Source organism: Eptesicus fuscus, chromosome 20, assembly GCF_027574615.1.
Source record: "Eptesicus fuscus isolate TK198812 chromosome 20, DD_ASM_mEF_20220401, whole genome shotgun sequence".
In the NCBI taxonomy this organism is placed as follows: domain Eukaryota; kingdom Metazoa; phylum Chordata; class Mammalia; order Chiroptera; family Vespertilionidae; genus Eptesicus; species Eptesicus fuscus.
The window spans coordinates 37,735,151-37,755,447 of NC_072492.1; the positions used below are offsets into that span (position 1 = coordinate 37,735,151).

At 59.1% G+C, this 20,297-nt stretch overlaps 1 protein-coding gene and 1 long non-coding RNA gene across 2 annotated transcripts in view; one reads left to right on the plus strand and one right to left on the minus strand.

Moving 5' to 3' along the window:
- The window catches only part of FMNL1 (formin like 1), a 27,560-nt gene extending 10,536 nt beyond the window's left edge, over positions 1–17,024 (plus strand). Inside the window, exons 2-26 of the mRNA XM_054709777.1 lie at positions 7–90; positions 1,551–1,664; positions 2,556–2,629; positions 2,947–3,030; positions 3,396–3,533; positions 5,335–5,443; positions 5,979–6,055; positions 6,259–6,352; positions 7,287–7,361; positions 7,661–7,771; positions 9,259–9,408; positions 9,942–10,043; positions 10,201–10,453; positions 10,711–10,986; positions 11,170–11,294; positions 12,216–12,418; positions 12,903–13,137; positions 13,303–13,371; positions 14,475–14,555; positions 14,638–14,767; positions 14,923–15,086; positions 15,348–15,449; positions 15,588–15,683; positions 15,953–16,073; positions 16,572–17,024. Of these exons, the coding sequence (XP_054565752.1) occupies positions 7–90; positions 1,551–1,664; positions 2,556–2,629; positions 2,947–3,030; positions 3,396–3,533; positions 5,335–5,443; positions 5,979–6,055; positions 6,259–6,352; positions 7,287–7,361; positions 7,661–7,771; positions 9,259–9,408; positions 9,942–10,043; positions 10,201–10,453; positions 10,711–10,986; positions 11,170–11,294; positions 12,216–12,418; positions 12,903–13,137; positions 13,303–13,371; positions 14,475–14,555; positions 14,638–14,767; positions 14,923–15,086; positions 15,348–15,449; positions 15,588–15,683; positions 15,953–16,073; positions 16,572–16,675 (3,171 nt within the window). The 3' untranslated portion in view covers positions 16,676–17,024. The remainder of the gene's footprint in view (positions 1–6; positions 91–1,550; positions 1,665–2,555; positions 2,630–2,946; positions 3,031–3,395; positions 3,534–5,334; positions 5,444–5,978; positions 6,056–6,258; positions 6,353–7,286; positions 7,362–7,660; positions 7,772–9,258; positions 9,409–9,941; positions 10,044–10,200; positions 10,454–10,710; positions 10,987–11,169; positions 11,295–12,215; positions 12,419–12,902; positions 13,138–13,302; positions 13,372–14,474; positions 14,556–14,637; positions 14,768–14,922; positions 15,087–15,347; positions 15,450–15,587; positions 15,684–15,952; positions 16,074–16,571) is intronic.
- Positions 17,010–19,325, minus strand: LOC114234365 (uncharacterized). Its single transcript, XR_003620540.2, has 3 exons — positions 19,247–19,325; positions 18,361–18,624; positions 17,010–17,144 (listed from the first exon to the last, which is right to left on the minus strand). It is a non-coding gene; the product is annotated as an uncharacterized LOC114234365 (long non-coding RNA).
- Positions 19,326–20,297: the final 972 nt, after the last annotated feature.

Here is a 20,297-nt window from a genome sequence, read left to right on the forward strand (position 1 = left end):
TCCCAGAACTGCATGAACTTGCCCCCGGACAAGGTCCAGCTGCTGAGCCAGTATGACAACGAGAAGAAGTGGGAGCTCATCTGTGACCAGGTGGGTACCAGGACGCTTCTGCCACTGGATGCCCTGCCCTGGCCAGGCTGGGGCTGGCTGGAGAGGAGGCACTGCCATGCTGTCCAAAGGGCCAACACCCTGCCCAGAGGCCAGTGTAGCATGTGGGGAGGTGCTGGGGTGCTGGCGGCATCTGCAGGACTCCGGAGTCTCCCTCTCTTGGACATGGGCCTCCCCGGAGACCCATGAGTCATGAGCAGGGCTGGGTCTGTCCTCTGGAGAGCTGGCGGGGGCTAGTCCATGAGCTAGCCAGTGCAGCTGGGGCTGTGTCACCATCCTGCTCAGCTTCCTGGAGCAGCTTCTGTCCACCCTCCAGCTCTGGTCGGGGGAAGCAAGGGACTCCCCCTGGGTTGGACATCTTGGTCTGACGCCAGGGGAAGTGGACAGGGTCCCTGTCCTCCTTTTACCGTCGGTCCAGAGGAGCTGCCGTCCACCACGCAGCTCCCCAAAGCCCAGCGGTTACTAAGTGGTGGAGCGGGGACCAGAGCCCCTGCTGCCCTGGCCCTGCCAGCTTCCAGGCTGCTGTCCATGGTAGCAGGAGGACCCCTCCCACTGCGGCCACAGGGCGGGGTCTCGTTGCTGCAGTGATTTTAGTGAACCGGGAGGCCGGCCTGTGGCCTGGAGGCTGAGGGTGGGGAGAGGGGAGCAGGAGTCTCCCCAGGGAGCCAGGGCTAGGCCTTCTGCTGCTGCTAATGGATGGGAGGAGCTGGCAGGGCAGGAGTCTGGGGATGGGGGTGGGGCAAGGGCTAGGCCTTGGGGAGGGGTGGAGAGCTTCCTAAGGCTTTGAGGATGTAGTAGGGGGTCCCTGCCACTGGGCCTGGCATCTCAGGTTGGGGCTCAAAGGCCTGGGAGAGGTGGAAGGTGGGGGGCTGGGCAGATGTGAAGGGCCTGGGGTGGGAAGGATGGGAGCCTTTGATATGCCACCACCTCTTTGTGGGAGTGGCTGTGGAGCGCTGGGTGGGGCGGGGGAGTCAGGAGCACAGGACATGAGCACACACAGGTCCCCAACATCCCAGGTGACTGGACAGCTGGGGTAGTGTCCCGGGGGAGGGGCCTCAGCCGGCGGAGGACCTGGGCCCTTTTTAAGGTCCCTCCAGAGTGTTTCTCTTCCCAGCACGCCCAGCTGTGGACTGGGTGTGGGCCAGGGCGGCGGGGGTGGGAGGGTGCCCCCAACTGGGGGGGGGGGTCTGAGTCCCCTCCTCCCAGGTGGGGTGTATGGCAGGACCGACCCCTCCATACTCCACCCCGAGGCTGTGCGAGGGCCACAGTGGGAAGGAAAGGCAAGGCCCAGGCCCCGGTCTTTGGAAGTGGCCTGGCTGATGGTTTGGTGAGGCCTTTGGTATTTCACAGGAACCTGGGGTCAAAGCTGAGAATGGGATGCTGGGACAAAGGCTGGTCATTTGCCCTGGCTGGTTCCTGTACACCCCATTCCATCTCCCCAGGAGCGGTTTCAAGTCAAGAACCCCCCCACAGCCTATATCCAGAAGCTGAAGAGCTACCTGGAAACTGGTGGGGTCAGCCGAAAGGTAGCATCGGATTGGATGTCCAACCTGGGGGTACATGTCTCCCCTCTTTTCTCTGTTCCTTTTCCCCTGCACTTCCAAGCTCGGGGCAGCTGGAGGAACTGTGTCTAAACTTTCCTGTGGTTGTGTGGCTGCATGTTCACAGGGACTGAGTGCCCTGGGCAGGCACTTGCACAGGTTCCTCTGCATATCCTGTGTGTGCTTACACTGCACACCTGTGTGTACTTGTATAGGCGTGTGTGCCCCATTGTCTGTGCATGGATGTGCATGTGTGTACTTTTGTATTCACAAATGGATATGTGTGTACCTTTTTAAAAAATATATATATTTTTATTGATTCCAGAGAGGAAGGGAGAGGGAGAGAGAGATAGAAACATCAATGATGAGAGATCATTGATCGGCTGCCTCCTGCACACCCCCCCCACCGGGGATGGAGCCTGCAACCCAGGCATGTGCCCTGACCGGGAATCGAACCATGACCTCCTGGTTTATAGGTCAATGCTCAACCACTGAGCCACACCAGCCGGGCTGTGTGTATCTTTGAGTCCATGTACAGGGTGTGTGTGTGTGTGTACCCCATGTGTCTGTGTGTAGATGTGTAGGTACCTTATATTTGTGTCTGGATGTGCATGTGTGTGTACCTGGGGTATTCATGTTTGAATGTGTGTGTGCCCTGTGTCCCGGGGTGTGTGTGTGCTGTATGTCTGTGCATGGAGGTCTGTGTGTGCACCCTGCGAGTCTTTGCCTGGGGGAGTATGTGTAGCCTGAGAATGCTTATTCTGCTGGGCAGGTGTGAGGAGGTGGTGGGGGAGGCTGAACGTGAAAGGCCAGTTATGGGGGAAGGGCTGGCTGCTGCTGCAGGGCTTGGTGGGCCTGTGGGAGGCAGGGCTCCACCCACTAGACTCCCCTGTTCTTGGCCCCCAGTTTAAGAGGCGAGTGCAGGAGTCCACTCAGGTGCTGCGGGAGCTGGAGATCTCCCTGAGGACAAACCACATTGGGTGAGCCAGGGCTCAGCTCTCCCTCGGGAGGGCCTGGGGAGCTCTGCCTCCAGGCAGCCCCCGGGGCTTCCCTTGCTGAATCCCCTCCTACCCCTCCTCTCCCTGTGGGCCACCTCCGGGTAGGTGTCCGGGACAGCTTCTCTGCCTCTTCTACCCACGCTCTGCCCGCCCCTCGAGGCATGGCCAGGCCGTGGGTCCTGCCTGAGCCCCCGAGCAGCCCTGGGGAAAGTGCGCCCCGGGGGACCGTGCCTGTTCTGTGCGCCCACCCTGGGCAGGACCTTCTTCCTGCCGGCCCTGAAGGAGCCCCGTGTCCGCAGGTGGGTGCAGGAGTTCCTCAACGAGGAGAACCGTGGCCTGGATGTGCTCCTCGATTACCTGGCCTTCGCCCAGTGCTCTGTCACGTAAGCCCTGCCCTTGCCCTCATGCTGCTCCTGAGTGTTGGCCCAGCTTTTCTGTACCTTGCCGCTCCCCTGGTCACTTCCACACGGTGCAGCCCTCGCCTGCCCTGGAACCTGCACTTGGCCTTGAGCAATGCCTCTTCCTGAAGGCCTGCCATGGACAGGGCGGGATGTATCTTGGGGATCCCAGCTGGGACCTGGTGTCTTCCTCTTCTGTTCCACTGTTCCCTCGCCCCCTACTGAACCAACACAGTGCCAAGAACACAGCCTCCTCCTGCCCACTAGTCTCTCCCTCAATCCCCCCCCCCGCCCACTCCTCTCTTAACTTCCCCTGCAGTGTGGGCCTCCAACCCCACTCTGACCCTCAGGTATGACATGGAGAGCACAGACAATGGGGCCCCAAGCTCGGAGAAGAGCAAGCCCCTGGAGCAGTCCGTGGAAGACCTCAGCAAGGGCCCACCCGCATCCTCGGCGCCACAGCCCAGGAGTCGCCACCTGACCGTCAAGTACGTGGGCCCCATGGCGGGGTGATGGGGAGAAAGGAGACTTCACCCCTAGATCTCTGCATACAGCCAGCCTCACTCTGGGACATCAGGGGTGGTGGGAGGGGTAGCCTGGCATTGGGATCAGAGTAAGGGCCTCAAACAGAGCTCGGGGCAGGGATGGGCATCTGGGTGGGTCTGGAATAAGGAGGCGGTTTCTGGGTGAATGGGACCCCTCTTGTATCCATCTAACGCCCTGTTTTCTTCCATGCGGCCTCCAGGTGCCCCCCTTCTCCCCGGTATGTAGCTGCCTGGGGGCAGGTGCATGCCTGGTGGTCTCCCGGGTGGTGGTGGGTGGGGTGAGGCGTTTAACTGATGCCCTTGGGTTCAGCTGCTGTAGATAGGTCACCCCACCCTAACTTAGGGCATCCTGCTGGGAGGTGGGGGGAGGGAAGAAGGTGGCCCTGGAGCCTCATGTGGATGCCCACCTTCCTCTCTCCCTACTTTGGGTAGAAAGAGGACTAACTTCATGTTAAGACCCAAAAGCTCACAACATGCTCATTCATTCATTCATTCATTGAACAAATATTTTTTGGCATTTACTATGTATCAGTCATGGTGCTCAGGAGACAGATTACCCTGCCCCGGGGAGTCCTCGGTCTGGTAGGGGACAATGTGTGACAGGCTGTCATGGAGGTGTGACTGTGAGCTCTGAGGAGGGAGGCGGCCACGGGGGCATCAGGAAGGCTTCCCAGAAGAGGTGGTACTGGAACTGTGTCTTACGATGACATGGGCTTTACCGGCAGTGATGGGGGCAGGGAAAGGCATTTCAGGCAGAAGGAACAGCATGAGCAAGAGGCGTAGTTTTGCAACGATGAGAGAAGGGTAATGGGGGCAGACAGAAGGGTAAGGTGGAGCCTCCCAGTGTTGTTGGATACGTGATAGAACTGTCAAGAAGAACTGATGTGGAGGTCGCAATTGGCAAGATCTGCAACAACGAAAAAAATCACGTTTTTTTTTTTAGCAAAGAGTTACTAAGCACACTCATATAGCATCTACTATGTGCCAGGCACTGTTCTGAGCTCATTTCATAGTCCCAACAGCCCCATCAGAGAGTTGCTATTATTATCATTCCTGTTTTACAAACGAGGAAACTGAGGCACGGGGAGACTAAGTAACTTGCACAGTAAGTGGTGAACTGGGATTTGGAACAAGGCAGTCTGAATTCAGAGGCCGCCTCTCAGTATGGAAGATACGCCCATGTGACCCGAAGCGCCCCCTGGTGGAGAGCATTTCCATGGCGGTTTCCAAGCTTTGTCTTTTCTCATAGGCTCTCCATCTCCACAGCCTAGTAACCCTTCTTTTCTTCTTCTTCTTCTTCAAAATATGTTTCTACTGATTTCAGAGAGGAAGTGGGAGGGAGAGAGATAGAAACATCAATGATGAGAGAGAATCATTGATCAGCTGCCTCCTGCACAGCCCCCAACCGGGGATCGAGCCCACAACATAGGCATGTGCCCTGACCGGGAATCGAACCTTGACCTCCTGGTTCCTAGGTCGATGTTCAACCACTGAGTCACACTGGCTGGGTCACAGCAGCCCTTCTTAATGCCAAGTCGCTGTTAAGGGTCTTTGTTTTCCTGACCGCCCCCCTCCACGTCCTCCCCAGCATGTCAGGCCCCAGGCCTAGGGACTGAGGGGAGCTTCCAGTCCTCAGCCACCCTCTTTGGTTGGGTAGATGTGCCCCCCTCGTAGTGTTGGGGGTTTGGCCGGGAAGCTGGGTTTGAGACTCTGACCCCTGCTGCCTCCTCCCCACCCGACCCAGGCTGACCCCAGCCCACAGCAGGAAGACCCTGCGGAACTCCCGCATCGTCAGCCAGAAGGATGACGTCCACGTCTGCATTATGTGCTTGCGTGCCATCATGAACTACCAGGTTGGTCAGCCAGGCCAGTTCTTGCCAGGGGCTGCCTAAGCCGCTGAGGCGCTGGGGCCGGCTGTGCCCCCACCCTGTCCTCCACGGGAGGACCTGGGGATCTGGGCTGTTGGCTCAGGGTCTTGAGGTTGACCATCTTCTGCCCCTTCCTGGTCAGGTCCCCTCGAGTACCCTGGGCATGGGTCTGTCTCACCTGGGGACTTAGGCACACCCACCAAGAAAGGCTGGTCACCAGACCCATGGGGAGAGCGGCTCTGGTTATTTCACTGGGAGGAGTGTTAAGTGGAGCCGGTCCTCCCTCCCTCAGCCGGCCTTTGAGGACTCACTGTCCAAGGTGCTGAGTCCTGACACTGACTTTTGAGCAGACAATGGTATTTGAAAAGAGGGACCAGGCTTTGGCCGCCTCAGAAGAGGCTGTGGGTAGCTACAAAGAACTTCCCAGGCTCAAGGGCAGTGGTATGGCCCTGGCGATCCCAGAAGTGCTGGCAGTCCTGGGGGTCTGCCTGGAGGAGCTGACCTCTCCTCTCTTCCCCAGTCTGGCTTCAGCCTCGTCATGAGCCACCCAGCCTGTGTCAATGAGATTGCGCTGAGCCTCAACAACAAGAACCCCAGGTGAGGTCCAGGCCCCTAGCCTTTCTCTCTCTAGATTCTCCTGCTACTTAACCCTTGTCTACTTTGTCCCCCCATTCCCAGGACTACTGCTCAGGCTCATTCCACCCCACTCCTCAGCTTCCCTGTCTGCCATGAGCCAGGCCCCTATCCGCCTTTGCGTTGGGCCTGCTGTTCTTAAGGGACAACCTGGCCTCTCTCCCCAGGACCAAGGCTCTGGTGCTGGAGCTGCTGGCGGCTGTGTGCCTGGTGCGGGGAGGACACGACATCATCCTTGCAGCCTTTGACAACTTCAAGGAGGTACTGGAGGCCCCCCCCCACCCCCAAAGGTGTACAGTCCTCTAGTGTTGCTGAGAGCCCTGCTGGCAGTTGTGGCCTCTGCTGGGGGAAGTTGGGGATGTGAGGTGGACATTTGGGGAACACAGGGTGGGACAATCTGGGATGGGGAAGCTCTGAAGAGAAGGTGTAGAGTCACGTAGGGGCACTGCCTGGGGTGACAGGGACAACTATGAGCATCTGCTGACCCCCTGACCCTAAGCCTTGCCATATCCGAATTGGACTTGATCCATATACATCTCAGAGTTGCTGACTCTGGTTCACTGGGTCATGAGAAGGGAATGCTTGAGAACATGATGCAGAAGTCAGCACGTGGCATTCACACCTTTAAGGAATATTTATTGAGCACCTACTATGTGTCAGACACAGAGTGGGCACTCGAGATATATTAGTGCTCAGTCAGTTAACAAAAGAAATACGGCAGGGAAAGGCAGATAATAAACAACATGATAAATAAGCAAATTACATAGTGTGTTAGAAAATAAGTGCTATGGGGAAAAAGTGAGGGATGCTGTAAGGGTCGGGGGAGCTGGTTGCAGGTGGTCAGGGAGGCCTCAATGAGAAGGTGGGATTTGATCAGAGCTGAGAGGGAAGGGAGGGACCTGGCGTGGCGGCTGTCTCAAGTAAGGGCACACCAGACAGACGGATCGGCAAGTGCAAGTGCCCTGAGGTGGGGATGTGCCAGGATGCCAGTGTGGCCCGAGGGCAGTGAGTGAGGGGGAGGGTTATGAGGGACGGGGGTGGGGTGGGGTGGAGGTTTTGAGCAGAAGAGTATCATGGCCTGACTTAGAGTTAACTTGAGAGGAGCCGGTGGGGGGTTGGGGCAAGGGTAGCAGCTGGAAGATGGCTTAGGAGGTGTTGCCTTGGGGCCTCAGTGACAGCCATTGTCCCCACCCAGGTGTGTGGGGAGCAGCACCGCTTTGAAAAGCTGATGGAGTATTTCCGGCATGAAGACAGCAACATCGACTTCATGGTGAGCTCAGGAGCCCAGCGTGGGCTCGGCCACTCTCAGCTGCAAGGTGTAGCCAGGGGCCTGGGTATCTCCCCTGCAAAGTGTGAGGATTGATGGTGGGTCGGGGAGGGTTAGGTTAGAGAGGGGGAGGCTGGAGGGAGGGGACATGGGGAGAAATATGGGTAGGGACAGAGCTGGGTTAGTGGAGTGAGAAATGAAGGAGGCAGACTTGGGGGGTGAGTGGGGGGGGGGGCAGAAGGCACTGAGAACCCCTCACCCAGAGGATCACAGACCTGCTCATGTCCCCTCCCCGCCCCCAGGTGGCCTGCATGCAATTCATCAACATCGTGGTGCACTCAGTGGAGAACATGAACTTCCGGGTCTTCCTGCAATATGAGTTTACCCACCTGGGCCTGGACCTGTACTTGGAGGTGAGCCCTGCGCTCTCCCCCGGACCTAACTGTTTGCCCGGAGTATGGCTCAGTGGTTGGCAGCATGGGTGTTGGGGCCAGGCAGGCTTGGGTTCAAATCCTGGCTCTCAGTGGGACCTTGGCTGGGTCTCTTCTCTCTGAGTCTCAGTTTTCCCATCTGTAAAATGGGAGAATCTTAGCGATAATAATGACTCTCAGTAGGATGGTGTCTGCCACATAATAGACACCCGATCCACGGAGCCGGGCACTAGAACAGGCTGTAGGTGGCCCTGGGTCTGGCTCCGGGAGCACATAATGGGGAGTGCAGAGATACTGGGCCGAAGTGAGAGCTGGCGCACACTGGATGGGCCCAGGTCCTGGCAGCTCCTTTCCCTGGGGAAGGGGGACAGGGGGCTTGGTGCATCCTGGCCTGAGCAGAGAAGCTGCAGCTTTCTTCTCGGATTCCTTGGGAGGCTCCCTGGGGCAGGGCCTTGGGGACTGGATTGAGTAAGCCATGACTAGCAGCAGGCTAGGGTGCTATTTCTACACAAGGGGCTATTATTCAGCCACAAAAGGAATGAAATACTGATCATGCTACAACAAGAGCCTCGAAGACGTTATAAGTGAAAGAAGTCAGACACAAAACACCACATAGTGTATGATCCTTTTTTTTTTTTTTAATACATTTTATTGATTTTTTACAGAGAGGAAGGGAGAGGGATAGAGAGTTAGAAACATCTATCGGCTGCCTCCTGCACACCCCCTACTGGGGATGTGCCCACAACCAAGGTACATGCCCTTGACTGGAACCGAACCTGGGACCCTTCAGTCCGCAGGCTGACGCTCTATCCACTGAGCCAAACCGGTCAGGGCTGTATGATTCTTTTATAGAAAATGTCCAGAATAGGTAAGTCCATAGAGATAGAAAGTGGATTGAGCCAAACCGGTCAGGGCTGTATGATTCTTTTATAGAAAATGTCCAGAATAGGTAAGTCCATAGAGATAGAAAGTGGATTGGTGGTTGGCGGGGGCTGGGGGAGAAGAGAATGGGGAGTGGCTGCTAATGGGGACAGGGTCCTGGAATTAGATAGCAATAATGGTTGCACAACCTGGTGACTATACTAAGAACTACTGAGCTGTACAGTTTAAAATAGTGAATTAAATCTCAGGAAAGAATAAAGGAGCCCGGCCAGTGTGGCTCAGTGGTTGAGCATCGACCCATGAACCAAGAGGTCACCAGTTTGATTCCTGGTCAGGGCACATGCCGGGGTTGTAGGCTCGATCCCCGGTGGTGGGCGTGCAGGAGGCAGCTGCTCAATGATGTTTCTCTCTTATTGATGTTTCTATCTCTATCCCTCTCTTTCTATCTTAAAAAAAAAAAATCAAAAGAAAAAAGAATAAAGGGAAAAAAAGCAGGCTAGGGCCCCGGCCCCTTCCTTTGGTGGTGATGGGGGTATTGGAAAGACCCCTCACACCAGGCCTCACCCACCCTTCCCTCTGGGAGACAGAGGCTTCGGCTCACAGAGAGCGACAAGCTGCAGGTGCAGATCCAGGCGTACCTGGACAACGTGTTTGATGTGGGCGTGCTGCTGGAGGACACCGAGACCAAGAATGCTGTGCTGGAGCACATGGAGGAGCTGCAGGAGCAGGTGACCCTGGTGAGAGCCGCTCCTGACCTCGGCCCGGAACCTGGTCGGCCCGCAGGTCCCCGCACCGGCATCAGGCACCGGGCTTCACACGGTTCTAGGAGTGAACTGGGCACGGCTGCCTGCCTCCCGAGTTTTACCTGAACCTGCATCCTAAATCCTCCGGGGTCTTTCTCAGTGCGTGTTCATGGGGCTCCTACCCTGTGCGGGGCTCTGGGGACGACAAGGCCCCCTCCTCTCCCAGCGCCTAGACCCCAGGCCCTGACTTGGGGGGACCAGTCCAGCCTAAGGCCCCTCCCAGCTGTTTCCTCTTCACCTACCTCCCCCATTGGTGGGGCCTCGGATTCCCCTTCTGAGAACGTTAGCGCCCTCAGTGCCTCACCCACTGGGGTCAGGTGCCAGGCTCAGCCCACCCGACACCTTGGGCTGTGCGGCAGGAAGCCGCCCCCGGCTCTCCAGACTGCCATGCCTGGTGCCGCCCCCTCGCCGCCGGTGGTGCCAGTGCCTGGCCGCGGGTGGGGACTCACCATGTGCCACTGCCACAGCTGACAGAGCGGCTTCGGGACGCGGAGAACGAATCCATGGCTAAGATCGCGGAGCTGGAGAAGCAGCTAAGCCAGGCCCGGAAGGAGCTGGAGACCATGCGGGTGAGGTCGGGGCCCTGGGCCGGGCCAGGGGGAGTCTGGGTCCCCAAGAACAGACCAGCGGGGCTTCTAGACTTTGTACCTCCCTCTCCCCGGCAAGAGGTCGGGGCTCCGTGGCAGGCCCGCCGGCGGGCACTGACCCCGCCCCTGGGGCTTGCAGGAGCGCTTCAGCGACCCCGCCGCCGCGGGCGTCCCCAGGCGGCCGCCGGAGCCGGAGAAAGTGCCCGCCCCCGCCGCGGCACGGCCCTCGGCTCTGGAGCTGAAGGTGGAGGAGCTGGAGGAGAAGGGGCTGATCCGTATCCTGCGGGGCCCCGGGGATGCTGTCTCCATCGAGATCCTCCCAGTCGCTGTGGCAACTCCAGGCGGCGGTGATGCCCCGACTCTGGGAGTGCCCCCCGGTTCCCCCAGCCCAGGTGCGCAGGACCTCCAGGCTGGGTGCGGTAGGGTGGGGGGACCAGGGCCTGGAGAGGGAGGCTCAGGACACCTGCCGGAAGAGCGGGGAGAGGTAGGTTTGGGTCGTGGGTGCAGCTCCGGCAGATGCGGGTGGGTGGGACAGGGGACGGGTGCGCATGCGTACGGCGGGGAGGCGGAGACCAGACCCCTCTAGCGGAGACGGAGGCGCCTTCCTCTCCCCTTCCTGATTCTCGGTCCTCTCTCCCACCGTCTGCAGAGCCGGTTCCCGGAGCAGCAGCCCCGCCCCCACCGCCCCCGCTGCCCGGCCTCCCCTCCCAGCAGGACGCCCCGCTCGTGGAGCCCCCGCTGGCCCCGCCCCTCCCCGGCAGCGCGGAGTCCCCGCCGCCGCCGCCCCCGCTGCCCGGAGTCCTACCGCCCCCTCCGCCGCCGCCGCCGCCTCCTGGCCCAGGTGGACTGGTGCCTCCGCCACCCCCACCGCCCCCCGGAGGTCTCTCTGATGCCCTTGGAGAGCCTGGCCCAGAGATGGGCCCAGGTAAGTGGGCCACCCCGGGCTGGGGGCAGCTGGAGGGGTGGGGGGCCTTGGCCTCAGTGTCCTCCAAGCACCTCTCCTCCTACCTACCTCCTGCTGCCCGGTCAGGCCTCGCTGAACCCTGGTTCCCTCTAGCCACCCCACCCTCTATGGCCCCCAGTACTCACCATTCCCTCCCTGTCCCAGGAGTGAAGGCCAAGAAACCCATCCAGACCAAGTTCAGAATGCCCCTCTTAAACTGGGTAGCCCTGAAACCCAGCCAGATCTCGGGTACTGTCTTCACTGAGCTCAATGATGAGAAGGTGCTGCAGGTGAGTGTGGCCTCGCTTGCTGCCGGTGTGGGCACCAGAGAAGGAAGGGACTTGCCTGGATCATGCTGGGCACCAGGAGTGGTCATCTCCACCCCATTTTACAGACGAGGACATGGAGGCCCAGGGATGGGCGTTCAGCCAAACTGGATTAGTGGCTCTAGTAGGCAGTGTATCCTTACACTCCTGGAGGCCTTCCCTTCCATCCCTGAAGAAAGGCACATCCCTCCCCCATGTCTGGCCTCTCTCCTCCCTTTTGAGACCCCTCTCCACCACCTTCCCACAAACAACCAGGGCTTCAGTCCTTCCAATTCCACTTTCAGTGTTGTTGGTTTTTTTTAAATATATTTTTATTGATTTCAGAGAGGAAGGGAGAGGGTGAGAGAGATGGAAGCATCGATGATGAGAGAGAATCATTACTAGGCTGCCTCCTGCATGCCCCCTATTGGGGATCAAGCTCACAACCACAACCCGGGCATGTGTCCTGATTGGGAATCGAACCTGCAACCTCCTGGTTCATAGGTCAACGCTCAACCACTGAGCCATGCCGGCCAGGTCCACTTTCAGTTTTTCAAAAGGCTTGTGTTCTCTGGCCTCCAGGCCGTGGCTCAAGCTGTTCCTGGTGCCTGGAATGCCCTTCCTTTCCCCTTGGCCAATCCAGCTCTTCCTTCATCTATAACTTCTTGGAGTCTGGGTCCCCTGGGTTGGGTACTGCCCCCCCTCCTTCTCCTCAGTGCTCCCTGAGCTTCCCCTGTATCCCCCGTCAGGGCCCCTGGTCAAGTTGAATTACTGGCTTGTTTCTTTCTCTGCCATTGGCCAGGCCGGGGCTGGATACGTGGCTCAAGCAATGAGCACGGTGCTCAGTCAGGAATGTTCTAGACCCCAGCCCACCCAGCCCACCTCCTCTCCCTGTGTCCTCCTCAGGAACTGGACATGAGCGACTTTGAGGAGCAGTTCAAGACTAAGTCCCAGGGTCCCAGCCTGGACCTCAATGCTCTCAAGGGTAAAGCAGCCCAGAAGGCCCCCAGCAAGGCCACACTCATTGAGGCCAACCGGGCCAAGAACCTGGCCATCACCCTGCGCAAGGGCAACCTGGGGGCGGACCGCATCTGCCAGGCCATCGAGACGTGAGTGCCTCTGCCCTGGGCTCTGGGCATCCCGGCCCTTCTCCCAGGCCAGTGCTTAGGCAGATCCTAGTAAAAGAACCCCAACTATGGGATAGGGCCCACCAAGCTTCTTATCAACCCTAGTCAGGCAGTGTGTGTGGGGGGGAACCTTGTTCCCATGTTCAGATCGAGAAACTGAGGCCATACTGTGAGTTCATGCCCTGATTGAGATGCTCCCATTCCCCCCACTACCCTCCCCCCACCTCCTTGCCCAGCTGTGGGCACTCAGGCTCAGGCATTTACAGCTGGACATCTGCCACTGATGTATGATGGGGACCCCAGGCTTTCCAGCTGCCAACTTCCCTTGACTTCTACCTCTTGTTCCCTGAAGCTGTTGGCAAATAGCAAATACTGAAGTTCATTTATTCAATCAAGGAAGGGGAGGGGATAGTCCTGCTCTCAAGAACTGGTGGGTATGGAGCAATGCCTACCCCTCTGCCTCCAGGTACGACCTCCAGGCCCTTAGCCTGGACTTCCTGGAGCTGCTGACCCGCTTCCTGCCCACGGAGTATGAGCGCACCCTCATCGCCCGCTTCGAGCGGGATCAGCGGCCGATGGAGGAGCTGTCAGAGGAGGACCAGTTCATGCTGCGCTTCAGCCGCATCCCGCGCCTGCCAGAGCGCATGGCCGCGCTAACCTTCATGGGCAACTTCCCGGATACTGTCCAGCTGCTCATGCCGGTGTGGGCGGGGCAGGCAGAGTGGTGTGGGTGTGGCCTGGGTGGAGGATGGGGTGAGGGCCTCCCCAAGCCTGGGCTCCAAGACGACATTTGGGAGTACTTGAGCCTCCTGTGGGCTTGCCCCCACCTAGCCCCAATTTACCTTGCCTCTCCATCCCATCCCCAGCAACTGAACGCCATCATCGCAGCCTCAATGTCCATTAAGTCGTCTGACAAACTCCGCCAGATCCTGGAGGTAAGATGCCGGGGCAAGGGCCTGGGAGGTAGGGTCCACCCTAGACTCCTTGCCTGTTCTAGGTCTTATTAGAGGGAGACTCAGGCCCTGCCCTGCACACAAATATAATGTTCTCATCTCTCACATACAGGCTCAGGGTGAGAGTGAGGACCATGTACAGGATGGGGCAAAAGAATAAACTCCCAGAGTTTATAATTAAAATATGTTTTTATTGATTTCAGAGAGGAAGGGAAAGGGAGGGATAGAAACATCAATGATGAGAGGGAATCATTTATCATCTGCCTCATGCACACCTCCTACTGGGGATGGAGCCTGCAACCTGAGCATGTGCAGGAATCGAACCATGACTTCCTGGTTCATAGGTTGACACTCAACCACTGAGCCACACCAGCCGGGCTATTCTTGTATTATTATTTATTATTATTTTTAAAAATATATTTCTTTATTGATTTCAGAGAGGAAGAGAAGGAGAGAGAGATAGAAACATCAATGATGAGAATCATTGATAGGCTGCCTCCTGCACACCATCTACTGGGGATCGAGCCCACAACCTAGGCATGTGCCCCTGGCCGGAATCGAACCTGGGACCCTTCAGTCCACAGGCTGACGCTCTATCCACTGAGCCATGCCGACTAGGGCTATTTATTAATCATTGTATTCAAAAGTGGATACAAGAGAAAAAAGAAAAAAAAAAAAGTGGATACAACTGTAAACCTACTTTTGCCCCCCCCCCCCCCATACAGCATCAGACCTCAGACCCTGCCTGGGGTTACTGGGGGATTAGCAGAACCCACATCTGCTCAGTGGAGTCCAGGGAAGCAGTAGAAATGGCGGTTAGAAAGGTGGCGACTCCACAGCCTAGGAGGAGAGGTTGGCAGCTCAGTTTTGGGTAGGAATAACAGAGGACCAAATTGGGTGTGCCATGGTGTTAGCCGTGCACAGGTGTCAAACGTGTCCACGTGCATGTCCGTGTACCATGCACCTGAGGGTCCATGCAGGACTGGGCTGAGTGCGGGGCTTGCTCTCTGCCGCCTTTCCTTGTGCAGTGGATGCTTCAGGGCCTCCTCAGCTCATTACCCTGCCGGGCTCCCCGTCTCTCCTAGATTGTCCTGGCCTTCGGCAACTACATGAACAGCAGCAAGCGTGGAGCAGCCTATGGCTTCCGGCTCCAGAGCCTGGATGCGGTGAGGGGCGAGAGGAGGGGGTCCCCTGGACTGGGAGAGGGGGGAGGGCTGGTGGCCTGCGGCTTACAACAGGCCATTGCAGCTGCTGGAGATGAAGTCGACTGACCGAAAGCAGACCCTGCTGCACTACCTGGTGAAGGTCATTGCTGAGAAGTACCCACAGCTCACAGGCTTCCACAGTGACCTGCACTTCCTGGACAAGGCGGGCTCAGGTATGGGTGGGCAGTCCCCCCTTCCTTGGGTTGGGGGAGCGGCTCAGCCCTGGAGATGGATATGGGCTGAGAGAAAACAAAGGCGATCACAGGATGTCATTGGACAGGAATGCTGCCTCTCTGATTCCCTGCTTCTCTACTGCCCCATCCCCCAGTGTCCCTGGACAGCATCCTCGGGGACGTGCGCTCCCTGCAGCGAGGCCTGGAGTTGACCCAGCGGGAGTTTGTGCGGCAGGATGACTGCGCGGTGCTCAAGGACTTCCTGAGGACCAACTCACCCACCATGGATAAGCTGCTGGCGGACAGCAAGACCGCTCAGGTGGGCTGGGGCCGGCCAGGCCCCGGAGATGGGAGGGTGGGCAGGGGGTAAGCAGGGCTACCTAGGTGGGGGCCGAGTAGCCAAGGCTTGGACGGGAGTGGACACCTTGGGGGATGGAGTAGGAGTGAGGGGCCACCTGCCAGGAGGAGCAGAGTTGAAGTCGCAGGTGTTTTATTGGGGGGCGTGGGGGGGGCGTGGTACGGAGCCGTGGTCAGGCTTCGAGGGGTCCACACCGATGGGGCTGACAGGCTGTGTCTGCAGGAGGCCTACGACTCTGTGGTGGAATACTTTGGCGAAAACCCCAAGACCACGTCCCCCTCCATGTTCTTTACCCTCTTTAGCCGCTTCGTCAAGGCCTACAAGGTATGAGTTTCTGGCAGGCAAGCTGGGCCCACTGCAGCCTTTCCGTGTGGGCAGTGGGAGGGGCGGGGGCTGCTTCTGTTGGGGGGCGGGATGGGTGAGGGAGACCTCAGCTCATGGAGACCAACCTTGGCCCCTCAGAAAGCTGAGCAGGAGGTGGAACAGTGGAAGAAAGAAGCGGCTGCGCAGGAGGCAGGCGCCGAAACGCCAGGCAAAGGGGAATCCCCAGCACTCAAGGTAGGCAGCTGCCCCTGAGCGTGGCCCTGGGATGCAGGGATGCTGAGGGTCCTCATCCCTAAGACCGTGAGGGAGCATCCGCTCTGTGCCCCCCCCCCACACCCTCATTTTTACCGATGGACCCTGTGAGTAGCCTGGGATGGGAATGAGTTCCTTCTGCCCAGCGAGTGGGGGCTTGCTGGGGGCAGGAGGGCACCAAACAGGGTGTGGTGGTGTCGGGGGGAGGGGGATCCTGGAACTGGAGCTACATCCCCTCCCCCTCCCCCCAGTCCCCACCCAAGGTTCGGAGGCCACAGATGGACCTCATCTCGGAGCTGAAACGGAAGCAGCAGAAGGAGCCGCTCATCTATGAGAGTGACCGGGATGGGGCCATTGAAGATATCATCACAGGTGAGGGCTTGGCCAGGCCTGTCTCGTCCTCCGTCTGTCCTTCTCTGCTGTCCTCCATCCACCTCCCACCCTGGGGGTCTGGCTGCCTCACGGCCTCTTTGCTACTTTTTTCTGTCTTTTTTCTTTTTCCTTTCTCTCCCCACTCCTCCCTCCTCCCCCTCAGTGCTCAAGACGGTGCCCTTCACGGCCCGCACTGGCAAGCGGACATCCAGGCTCCTCTGTGAGGCCAGCCTGGGCGAGGAGATCCCCCTCTAGCTCTCAGGTACCTCCCACGGCCTGGCCTCCGATTCCTGTGGCCGCCCATAGCCCTGGGGGCCCTTGCGGGGAACGAGTGCTGCTGCCCTCTCCTGGGACCTGCAGCTGGGATGTGTTTGAGGGGGTCTGGTAAACATAAACAGGCCCCTTCCCACACGTATACAACCTGGGTCCCTAGGAGGGTAAGGCCTGTGCCCCAGGCAGACTCCTGAAGGGTAAATGCGTCTGTCTCCTCTCTGCTAGACCTGCGGAACCAGCCCTACATCCGCACAGACACAGGCCGCCGCAGCGCTCGCCGGAGACCCCCGGGACCCCCCCTGCAGGTCACCTCGGACCTCTCGCTGTAGCCCCTGTTTCCGCAGATGGACTCTGGGGATGGGGGAGACGGGGCAAGACGGGGCTCAAGGAAGGCGGTCCTCAGCTCGGCTGGGCCGGGCAGCCCTTCTGTCGCTGTCCCCAGCCAGGGGCTCACCCAAATGGGCAGGCCCACTCTCATCTTGCTACGGGGGTCAGTATCGCCGGCCCCTCCCCCCAAAGGCTGCTTGCAGCACCCTTCTCCCCCCAATAGCCATACTGTACTTAGCCTCAGCGGGAGCCTGGCCGGTAACTTATAAAGTGCAACCTCGCCCCTCCCCCCATCCGGGGACTCTCCATGGACCTTATTTTTATACAAGATTAATAAAGATGTTTGCAAAAGGCCTGCATCCGCTCCGTGCCCCCACCACACAGCAGCCTGTCTCGTTCAGGAAACGCTCCAAGTCCTTCATAGCAGGTGTCTGCAGACCGGCTCGCGGAGGGGAAAGGGTGGCTTCTGTCCTAGAGTTGGGGGAGGCGGGGAGAGGGACCCAGCGTCGACCACCTGTCTGCCCCGCCCCTTATCTGCATGGCCCGCCCCCGCCCGCCGGCCCCGCCTCCTTGGCTGCTTGGCCCCCCGGTTAGTCCCGAGCTTGGGGTGGCTGGAGGGGTAGGACTTGGGAGGTCGGACTTAGGAGCATCCTGTGTTAGGTATCTGAGAGGAGGGGCTGGGCTGGGGAAGCAGTAGGAGGAAAAGGAGGGGCCAGTCCTGAGAGAAGCTGTCTTCCCTCGGGTCCCACCAGCCTCACAAAGGGGCGCACCTGCTTTGTGCAGTCTGCAGCGAGCCTGCCCGCTGGGAGCTGGAAAGGCCGCTGAGCCGCTGGGCCGCTGGGCCGCTGGGCCTGGCAGAAAGGGGAGGCCCTGGTGGCCGCCGCCGTGCAGCCTGGGCTCAGCCGCAGAGCCTCAGACACCGCCTCCCCTCCTTCCATCTCACAGGGGAAACCTAACTGGACCGGAAGCCACTTGTCTCTGGCCTGGGGCGGGTTGGGGCCCAGGAAACAGGCCCAGAATTCAGGGCTCCCGGCGCTGGGGCAGTCTCCTCCGCCCCATCCTGGGCCCTGAAGCTGGATACAGTCGTGCCCACGTCTTCACCTCCTGCACTAACTTGCAGGGCACAAAGCCCGGCCTCGTCAGCTCCAACAGGACCTCTAGGAACAGGGTCTGCAGGCCTTGGGCGTCGCAGACCCTGCTGTTTCTCACCTGGCCTGGCGTCAAGGAACACAGGGGAGGGGGAGGAGGACCCTCCCTCAGCCAGGCCCATCTTGTCCACCAGCCCTGCCACTCGCCCAAGCGCTGAGCTAGGATACCCAGGAAGTCTCTGAAGCTTACAATCCCATCCCCTGGGAAGAGACAGGAGGGGGCGCTCTGTGGGCCTGTCCTTGCCGGCCTACCCTGGGGAAGCATTAGGGGCTTGCCGGAAGTTCCAGGCATTGGAGAAGCCACTCCTGCCTGTAGCCACGTGTCAACCCTGGATGAGTGGAGGAGAAATAGCCCTTGCCCTGGGGAAGCCTCAAGTAAGGATGAGGATTAACACAGCAGAAATGTTTAAAGGCGATGGAATAGGCATGTTGATCATGGGCAGGCGTCCGGGAAGAGGAAACTTTAAAATAGGACCAGGCCAGGGATTCTGTGGGTTAGAGGTGGGAGAGGATGAGAGGGCAGCGATGGGGGCACCTACCTTCCAAGTCTGCCTGCTGCACAGCCTCCCACATCTCCTGGGGGCTTAGCTGGACACCCACGGTGCACAGGGGTGCTGCGCGTGTCCACAGTCCCGCTGGGCTGGAGCCGACAGTTTGAAGAGATCCTGGAAGACGGGGGGCAGGCGGAGGGGCAGGCAGCAAGGTGAGCCGCACACAGAACATAGAGAACAGTGGCTGCTGAGTGTTGGCACCTGTGTAGTGCCCATTCGCTTCTCACGTCCAAAACCCACGTCGGGACAAGTCTGTATGAAGAACATTAAAAACCCACGTCCAAGGCCACGCCACCAGCAGGGACCACGCTGGGCGGTGGACTCGGGCAGTCTGGCTCCGGAGCTACAATGCGCTGAGGCTGCAGGAGCCGGCTGGCACCTGGCATGCAGCAGGCACAGCAAACTATTGACGGGTAAAATGATTCTGTCCTGAGGGACCTCTGCCAATATCAAGGCATGATCTTTGGGGGGGCAACAGGGTCCCCAAATTGTGAGAGAGGTTTCTTTTACCCCAACTTCCACAGCCCCAGGTTCCAGGGGTGGGGGGCAGGGGACTTTTTTTTCCAGTTGTTTCTCCCAATATCCTTCCTCTCTTCCTTCTTCCATCCTGTTCATCCATCCATCCATCCAACCATCCCAACACCTTCCTATCCACCAATTCATCTCTCTCTCTCTCTCTCACTCTCACACACACACACACACACACACACACACACACACACACACACCTGGGGTTGAAGAGCTGGCACGGAGAGAAGGGTATAATACAATCACTATTTCTCGCAGGGACCTCAGCCTCTGGGCAGGCAACCCCTTGTAGTTCTGCTCCGAGCACCCCCTGCTTTTTCTCCCTGCTCCCAGCCACGTCCCTCACCTGACCGTTGCCGGGGAGTCAGTGGTAGCAGGTCCTCGTCTGCAGAGCTGCCTCGGGGGAAGAGGTTGGCAAGTCCTTTGCACCTGCTGCAGAGAGGTGACAGGGCCAGGCAGGCCTTATCCCAAACCCAGCACCCCACTCGCGGCTCTCACCTCTGAGACCCAGCACCTGGGCCTGACGACGCTACTGAACGGGTAGCTGCGAGGCCCTTGAACTCTTTGGCCCTGTGGGAGGCCTGCTCAGCCCCGTGGCCATGGTTGCTGCGGGCTCCCTCTGGGTCAGCAAGGCAGCGTGCTGCCGCAGCCTCCCCTTCCCGGTCTTGCGTGAGCAGTCTCCGAGGCTTCTGAGGAGGCAGTGGAGGTGGGAAGAAGACACTCCCCATTGGACTGCTGAGACTCCAGGGGGCCCAGGCCCAGGCCTGTGGGGACACAGCTCCAGCTTCTCCCAGGAAACCCCATGCCAGCCACGTGCACTCACAGCCCGCGACCCCCAGGGCTCGGGACAGTGGCTTGGAGGAGCAGTGGGCCCTCTCCTAGCCCTACTCACCTGCACGTTCTCCGTGCCCCTGCGCGGGGGGAGGGAGGGGTGCGGGGGGGGGGGTGTCTCTTGGTCTTCTGCCCGCTGCTGCCAGAAAGGCAGAATCGCAGGCTCTAGGCTGATCCAGCGCCCAGGCCCGAAGCTCCCAGGATGGCTTCTGGGGGGATTTTAACATCTTTTGACAGGGGTGCACTCTCTCCCTCACCACACGCCTGCTCCTCTCTGCCGGGGAACCTGCTGCTTTATTCTTTTGCGTTTCTGCCTCTCTTAAGGCACCTGAATTCGCAACTCCACTCTGGAAGCTAATGCAGGAGGCAGAAACCCAGGAGAGAAACGAGGCCCAGAGCCCTGAAGTCAGGGCGTGGGGTGGGTGGGGTCCAGGCCCAGGTGGGGCTGTGGCCTATCTTATCCCAGCTTCCTTTGGAGAGAAGCATCCCCTTCTCCAAACAATGCAAATCCACAAACCACGCGGGGAAAAAAATACTCCAGGAAGGTTGGTCCCAGCAGCTGAATG